Consider the following 8,268-nt stretch of genomic DNA (forward strand, 5'->3'; position numbering starts at 1 on the left):
GGAGACCAACCTGGAATTTGACTTTGCTTGACCTTATTTGACCTGAAGATCATGACCTAAGAATCTCAAACGTTGACCTAAGTGCGTTCAGGTACACGGCAACACACCCTGTGAATTTGGCGTCTTTAGACCCCTTAGGCCCTGAGATCTCAGGAGGTCAAATTGACCCCCCCCTCCCCACTCGAGCGAAGGGTATAGGAACGGCCACCTGGGCGCGCGTTGAAGGGCACATGGTCCACACATTTCAAAAACAAAAAAGTGGTTATCCACTTGAAAAGGCACGGTCCATGCACCAACGGCTTGTGTGTAACGCACGAAGACTGGGGATCCGGCGCGCCGCCGGGGCCGGCTGTCCCCCCCCCCCGTCCCTCCGCCCCCCCCCCCCCCCCCACGTGGACTGTCGGGGCCGGAGTAATTGGGGAAGGAGGGGATGGGCGCGTGCTGATGTTGTGCTGGAGCGTGGTGTCGTCTCTTGTTCATATTGGCAGCTATGAAGTCAGGCACAGACCCAGTGATATGGCCTTGAGCCAATGCAAGGCCGTATAAAAGTTGTTAAACTGTCCAGTGATTCTCGCTTTATCTCCACTTGCCGTTGGTGCAACACCATTGAACAGGGAGACTTCAACGCGTGGCGGGCCGCTAGGCGCCGGGCGTTATGCTGAAAGGCGACCGGAACATCAAAATACTCGTGCAGATAATGAAAAAAACCGTCCGCGGGAGTGGCTTATGACCAACGAGCAGCTGACGTCGCGTGTCATGACAAATTTGACACTGTGTTTTGCAAGCCTGTGCGGCAGACTGTAAAAATGTAATGGCCTGCAAGATGAAGATGTACGCACGCCACGTATTCACCATAAGCCGGCAGAAACATAGCGGTACCTTTGTACCGATAACGAAAAATGTTGGTGACAGATGCATATGATCAGCGAGCCAATTGCGTAAAAGTTAGCGTCGAGTATAATGTACATGGCAGGTGTATAATGTAACTGTACAGCCTCAAGCGGCAAGCCACCATAGTGCGCTTCGATCTCATACGGCCTCGCAGTCCGCGGCCAGCAGCCCGCCGCCGGCGATGCGAGTGAGTGTCGAGCTTTTCGACTCTGTCTGCCGTAGCTAATTGTTTTGCAATAGATGCGCTAGATGCGCTATGCTCGGTCTCCGCCTGCCTACATTCCGCCGTGCTCGATCTGTACCTGTAGACGGGGCCGGCCGTGCTCGGTCCGTACCTGCCTACATTCCCCCGTGCTCGGTCCGTCCCTGTCTATGGCGCCGGCCGTGCTCGGTCCGTACCTGTGCGCGGGGCCGACAGTGCTCGGTCCCTGTCTGCTTAGTCGCCATGAATGTCAAGCCACGCATGCTGTGTTCTTGAGGTGTTCATGTGCGGCGCTATGTTTAACTTAAGAGTGGCATGCAGGTAGAATTATGAATAGCCAAACCGGGGTGCGGGGTACAGTGTGTACCTGTGATGGCATTCTGTTTAGCCGGAAAAACGTTAACTGTACGAGTGATAAATATTTGTTTGTTTCATACGAGTGGCGATGCGCTCCAATTATAACATTCACTCCACTCCAGGGCATTGGGCAGCAAGCCCAAACAAAGGGGGTAAAAAAGCAAAACAAATGGGCAGCACGTTAAAAAAAACGTTGGCAGCACGCGCGTCAGTGTGTATCTTGTTCAGGGCAGGCAGTGTTTTGGCGTCGGCGGCCACCTACTCAGTCTTCCACAGCAATATTTGAGTCTCGTAACAAAATATGGGCTTGCCTTGTTTATTCCAGCATTCCGTAACACCGTACAATTAACCCCCAAAAAAGCTAGTTTACGATCAACGCTCAGTGAGGATGCTAGCCGGCTCCTGCATAGGCGCAGGGGCAACGGACGTTCTCCTGTATTGGGGGGATCGCCAGTTTGGTTACTTCTGTCTAGTCGAGGCTCAAAGGTAAATGCTAGATTTTAAGAAACCTGTGAACTTGTCTCCACCCCTAGTACCTACGCTTCCGCGAAGACGCATTCCGTTCTCACGCCGGTTGAAGTTGACCGGTTTTTCTGAATATAAGCTCGCAAAGCACAAGCTCATGCCTGCCACTTGATTCCGCCTGATCGTGTCGTGGACATACGCACCCACCAGTAATAGTCTAGTTGTTACTGGTACAACAGTAGCCTGACATGCCCGCTGTAAGTCGCCAACAGTCCGCACGCGCAGAATTTTCCATTTCCACGCCAGTTTCAACGTCATCAGTTGCTGCGGTAGCTTGTAAAGCACACCATCACATTCGGCGTTAGATTTACGCAATCGGCTCGCTTGTCGTACGCCCCTGCCGCTGATCGTTTTCTATTATTGATGTGAAGAAAATCCGATGCTCCAGCCGTCCTATTTCGTATAATCGCTGTTTGTAGGTTCACACTTATCATGCCTTTGCATCGCGCCGAGCGATTAGCCGCACAGGCTTGAAAAACACCTCATCATATTCACCATTCAATCACACGTAATCGGCCCGCTGGCCATATGCACTCACGCTGTCAGTTTGTACCTTATGTGTGCGGGGATTTCCAATGTTCCGGCTATCCCGCCGTGTTGGGCTCCACGGCTAGCGGCCGCGCCGCATTGCAGTCTCAGCACCGGTGACCCCACCGCGCTGCATAAAGCTTGGGAAAACCCGACGCATGGCAAAGCACGCGCACGGCATGCCCCTGGGCTGGAGTCCGTTGTTCGGCCGGAGCGCGTGGGTGTATTGGCAGTGTGTCTTGCGACAATGACACGCTCAAACAACCCCAGTCGTGCCGATCCATTTGGGAAGCATAAAACGAGAGCACGGCGAGGTTTAATGACCGCACCGAGGAGCTGGTCAGTTGAGTCTAGGATCCGCAGATGGCAGCCTTACCACTTCTGTGCTGCAACGGTCGTACCAAACTTACTGGAGATCCTGGAAGCAGGGGGCAAGAGTATATTTTTGCCTCCCCATGTTTTGGGAGACTTCTTGTCTCAATGCTAAAGGCATTTTAGTTATATGAGGAGTATCAACATTCAGATTAAGGAGGTCCCTCTAGATGAGGTACGGAGCAATAAATTGGGCTCATTGACCCTTTCCTACATCAAGAGACCCCATTTCTGTAGCATGAGACCATCTTTATGAGTACGGAAGCCAATGCTTTATATCAAACGATCCGATGTTGTGGTAAGGACTTTGCTGACTTGTAAGGCCTCAATTACAAACAAGTAGGCCTCTGTTCTGGGTCAGGAGGCACCCTCTGTATTCAAGAGGCCTCATTTCTAAAACAGGAGGCCCCTTTCATGGATCAGATGGCCGCGGTTCCGGATTGGGATGCCCCGTTTTGGGATAGCGAGGCCCCTTAGCTAGATTTGAAGGCCCCTCGTTGATCACAAGAATCCTGTCCTCGATTAAGAGGCCCCACTATGCATAGGGAGGGCCTTTTTTGGAACCACGTATGGCGCAGGCTACCGCGGTAGGGATGTCGATGGATTCGCCAGTCCCTTAGAGACAGTGAAGGTCATGACCTCTCGTGTTTGAATGGTGCGCCTCGCGTTGGATAACTCCTGTGCTTTAGGGGTGCGCCTTGTGTCTATAATGCCAAATAGCCAGCGTGGCATGTGTGATTGGCGGTTTCGCTTCCGAATTACCGGTCTTTTTGGCAGCATGACGCGAACGTCTGACGAGCGAGGTAATATAACTAAAACCTGAACGCTGTGCCTTTCAACAGGTCGACAACTGGCTTCAAAAGGACAACAGCCGAGTTGGTAGCGAAGATACGCAGAAGAGACTGGAGGAAGCTACGCACGAAAATCGAGGTCTCAGGGTGAGTTAACCCTTCCATGTTTAACAACTTACCCGTGCAAGCATGTTACGGCTCAAAGTAATCGCTACTATGATTTGAAACATGTACGCAGATCAAAATGCCTGGGGTACACACCGTGACTCAAAGCGACCTTTTCAGATGCGAGACATAATGTCTGTCAGACAAGACGTTCTAAAGTGATTGCATTGAAAATACATGCCATTTTAGTCCAAGATCTTTGCCAACAAGAGGCAAGGGAGACTAGGATAGTGACAGCCCTTTTAGCTACATTTAATCAGAGTTTAGATCAATTTATTGAGGAAGTTCCACGTAGATCAAAACTATGCCTCAGTGTCATGGATGAAAGGCAGTGTAAGTGTTGCGCGTGTAGACCAGGCGTGATATCTAAAAGAACGCACCATGTTATGCTGGCAGTGACCATACGCCATGCGATCATAACATGCATTTCCACTGAGCGTTCACATGATTACACCGGTGTCACATGCATGCTTGTTTTTTATTTAATACGTTTAGGACACACCAACAAGGAACGAGGCTGCCACCAACGGCAACGCATAATCGTGGCATGCTATTTCTGCGCCACAATAGTGCCGTTTGTGCCTGATAGAACGTTCGTTTTCTTGTCTTTGCTTTTCTGCTACGTATGACCATAAACGGTGATGCAAGCCTTTGCATCAAACGATTTTAGCATATGCCACAGTCTCATAATCTCAGAACCTGCATGAAACAAATTGGCTTATAGATAAGACAGTAGTAATAGCTGTACTCCTTGTAGAAAAACCAGGAGAATAGTTCGTTTCGGTAAAGGCATGTTGCTGAAATATCACCGCATCTATCTCCTTATTCTCCTGGTTTTTCTGCGAGGATTAAGACTAGTTCTACTGTGTTATCTGTATGCATAATGCTCCTCACAAATGTACCTAACAGCTTGAAAACCTTGGCTTCGTGAAACAGGCCTCACTTTGCTGGTTTTCAAGTGTTAAACCTGCCTCGATTGTGCTTGACACTGTTTCAGATTTACCATGTCATAACGCTCTGAATTTATCGTCACACGGCATAATCATAGCATATACGCCAGGCTATTGGAAAATTAAGAGTGATGCACTTGGTACACTTATCGTATTTGTGTAAGACATCGCTATATACTGTGGCCCTCATTCCCAATGCATTTATGCATTGTAATAGCATTCTGAATTACCTTTCACTGTCTACATGCATTTCAAAGAACTTGGCTTTCAATTCAAACATGCATGTGTTAGCCTGCATATACAAGATACATTCATGCAATGAACATCCTCTTGAATACTACTGTTGAAACAATGTGTTTCAATTACATCGACAACGTACACACAAGGACCTTGGTTGCCTGTGAGTCTGAGAAAGTGTTTTGGGCAGATGAACCTGACTGAAACTGAAACCAGCATCGCCCTGATGAGAGCCGATATGGCTCAGATTCGGTCCCAGTACGAAGAAAAGTGTCGGGAACTGCACAGGTAAGCTGACACCGAGACAGTCCGTCACAGAGTATGTCAAACGTGATGGTGTACTGACCACCCAAAATGCGTTTCAAGGTGTCTGCTGGCGACGTACCTGAGGCAGCTGTTGCTGCCAAGCTGCTCGAACTATGCGCAGCATGCATATAAGTTTACATTGTGCATTTTGTTAAAAGCCTAAGCCCTCGCGGGAGGAAAGGATGATGACGTTTGATAAACTAACCCGTAAGTTTCGTTTAAAGCCTTCACATTGTTTTATTGGAAAGTGTATGTCGCTGAAGCCAGTGGAACATTTTCCTTTATCCGACCTTTAACGCCGTCGTTGAGCCCTTGATCAACGCAAGTCGTTGTGCCCGGATACAAATATTGTGTTCGTTGATTGATGGTTTAATAGCGGAGCCGACTGACTTAACTTCATCCCTTTGAGACCTGTTCGGAGAAAACGTGCCAGTGACTATTGGGAAAGTACTTGTGATCGCAAAATTGTTCCATCGCAAGTGCCGGCCTGCTGGAAATCGTTCATGTGCGTGCAGGCGTGGCCTGTTCTCCGGTCAGAAAATGGAACAAATGCATGGTTTATTACAGCGAGCGTCAACAGCTCGAGGAATACGTCGCCCGCCAGGAGCAAGTACAAAGACAACTGCAAGTATTGCAGTGAGTATATGTAGGCTATAATCACTTCGTGCACAATCTCAGGCGTTTCATGCGTCTGTTGCACGCGTGTTGTATCCGGCAACATCAGGGAGCGTTGAATATGGTGTAAGTGTGACTGAGACGGGGTTTTCATGTTGATCGAGACTGGCCTCCATAATGATTTATTGATGCCCTAGGAGATGTATGCTTGTTGCTTCTGTTAACTGCGACCAAATACAAGTCCTATGAATGACCTCGGTGAGATTCATGTGTTCATCTGGCACCAATGGTGCGGCTGAGCCCAGCAAGCGGCAACAGAAGGTGTCATCCAGCCGCCCTCGCGGAGCCGCTCGAGCGCCAGCGCCGCCCCTGACCGTCGCGTCGCCCCAGCGCCAGCGCCGCGCCGTGCGGTGCTGACGCGCCTGCTGCCGCTTTGCCCAGCGCCAGCGCCGCGCCGTGCGGTGCTGACGCGCCTGCTGTAGCTTTGTCCAGCGCCAGCGCCGCGCCGTGCGGTGCTGACGCGCCTGCTGTCACTTTGCCCAGCGCCAGCGCCGCGCCGTGCGGTGCTGACGCGCCTGCCGTCGCATTGCCCAGCGCCAGCGCCGCGCCGTGCGGTGCTGATGCGCCTGCCGTCGCCTTGCCCAGCGCCAGCGCCGCGCCGTGCGGTGCTGACGCGCCTGCTGTCGCTTTGCCCAGCGCCAGCGCCGCGCCGTGCGGTGCTGACGCGCCTGCCGTCGCTTTGCCCAGGGCCAGCGCCGCGCCGGACGGTGCTGGCGCCCCTGACCGTTGCTTCGTCCAGCGTCACCGCCACGTCGGACGGTGCTGACGCCCTGACCGTCGCGTCGGTGGTACTGACGCCTGACCGGCGCCGCCACCGCAGGGAGGCGAACCGGCGGATCCAGGACACCAATGACAGTCTGCGCCAGACGCTGCAGGACGGCGGCCGGCCGCGGCGCCACCAGCGGCCCGGCAGCCAGATGAGCTCGACGCTGGGCGACGAGCTGGACAGCCTGTGGGACGGCGAGAGCGTGCGCTCGCACGGCTCCGGCCGACGACCCCTGCTCGACGACGTGCAGTACGGCATCCCGCGGCTCATGCATGACCTCGGTCAGTCCCGGGCGAGCCGGTGCACGCGTTAGTGTGCTGTGGTTAGTTCTCGAATCCCGAACGATGCCAGGCTAACCGAGGAAGTGTCGCGACGAGTGGCGTGGTGTTTTCGCACGTCAAAGACCGTGCTGGTTGTATGTGGCAACGAATGGCTGGTGATTGCCAGTCATTTGTGGCAATGTTGCGACATACCTGGTGAGACATGGATATAAGCGAGTCGACAGATCCGGATGGATTGGACGTGAGATTCAGTGAAAGACGTTCTTTCTTCCCGTGATTCCGAGAGAGCGCTGTGGACGGCGCTGTGATCAACCGATCCGGGTCTCCGGTGTTCTGCCTCGCCTGATCGGGAACCCCGGAAATGTGACTGGACATTGCTTGTGTATCATGTCACTTGTGAAGGGCCGGTCCGTGTGAATTGTGAAGGACCCGTCCGGATTGTCAGTGTTGTGGAGGGCCGGTGAAGACCACCAGTATTGTGAACGGCCGGTCCGGACTGCCAGTATTGTGAACGGCCGGTCCGGACTGCCCGTGTTGTGAACGGCCGGTTCGGACCGCCATTGTTGTGAACGGCCGGTTGGCACCTCGGATGCTCCTCAGACAGCGGCCTGAAGGATCCAGACGACCTGGACAGCGGCCTGGACCGGTCTGTGCGGGACGAGGCCGAGTCTTCGCTGGACCGCTCGGTCCGGGAGGACCTGGACGAGCTGGAGGCCGAGCAGGACAACGGCATCGATGAGTGTCTGCTGGTGAGGACGCAGGTCTCCCCGGCTTTGCGACGACCCCGTGGGCAACGCGCTGTTCACACTCACCACCGTGGCATACAGTAACAACAGCCAGCTCTTGGCAACAAACACCCGTGAGTCTACTCTGGGCAAAAAACAATTGCCTTGCATAGTGTTTTCCAACGGAGACGATCACGACTACATGACAGGGAGATAGCGTCATAGGAAATCAGGGTCCGTCGTTCTGCAGCAGCACGATCTTTGTGAGGAGGGACGTTTAGATGATGTACGTTCGACTGATGGGTATTTGGGCAGTCACTGGTGAATCTGGGTATGGCCGAATTGTCACCTTCCAATGCTAACATGCGGTCCGAAAGTGAAAACCCTGTGTGTTGTCAAACCCATTGCCGAACACGCAGCAGTAAAGCAGTAAAGGACGTGCCAGATGACCAAGACACATATGTACAATGTTAGAAAAATGGGAATTGGGTATCTGA

General features: G+C 52.6%; 2 protein-coding genes across 2 annotated transcripts in view; one reads left to right on the forward strand and one right to left on the reverse strand.

The window, feature by feature from the left end:
- The window catches only part of LOC119099250 (ras and EF-hand domain-containing protein homolog), a gene marked incomplete at its 3' end in the record, with an annotated part of 20,633 nt that extends 12,838 nt beyond the window's left edge, over positions 1-7,795 (forward strand). Inside the window, 5 exon segments of the mRNA XM_037222373.1 lie at positions 3,718-3,813; positions 5,209-5,306; positions 5,892-5,960; positions 6,820-7,046; positions 7,647-7,795. Coding sequence (XP_037078268.1) covers positions 3,718-3,813; positions 5,209-5,306; positions 5,892-5,960; positions 6,820-7,046; positions 7,647-7,795 — 639 coding nt within the window.
- A 168-nt stretch (positions 7,796-7,963) lies between these two features.
- Positions 7,964-8,268, reverse strand: part of LOC119098205 (ras and EF-hand domain-containing protein homolog) — a gene marked incomplete at its 5' end in the record, with an annotated part of 3,152 nt that continues 2,847 nt past the window's right edge. The window contains one exon of the mRNA XM_037221131.1: positions 7,964-7,969. Within this exon, the coding sequence (XP_037077026.1) occupies positions 7,964-7,969 (6 nt within the window). The remainder of the gene's footprint in view (positions 7,970-8,268) is intronic.

The sequence above is a fragment of the Pollicipes pollicipes genome, unplaced genomic scaffold, assembly GCF_011947565.3.
Source record: "Pollicipes pollicipes isolate AB1234 unplaced genomic scaffold, Ppol_2.1 Scaffold_4740;HRSCAF=5597_pilon_pilon_pilon, whole genome shotgun sequence".
Lineage (NCBI taxonomy): Eukaryota > Metazoa > Arthropoda > Thecostraca > Pollicipedomorpha > Pollicipedidae > Pollicipes > Pollicipes pollicipes.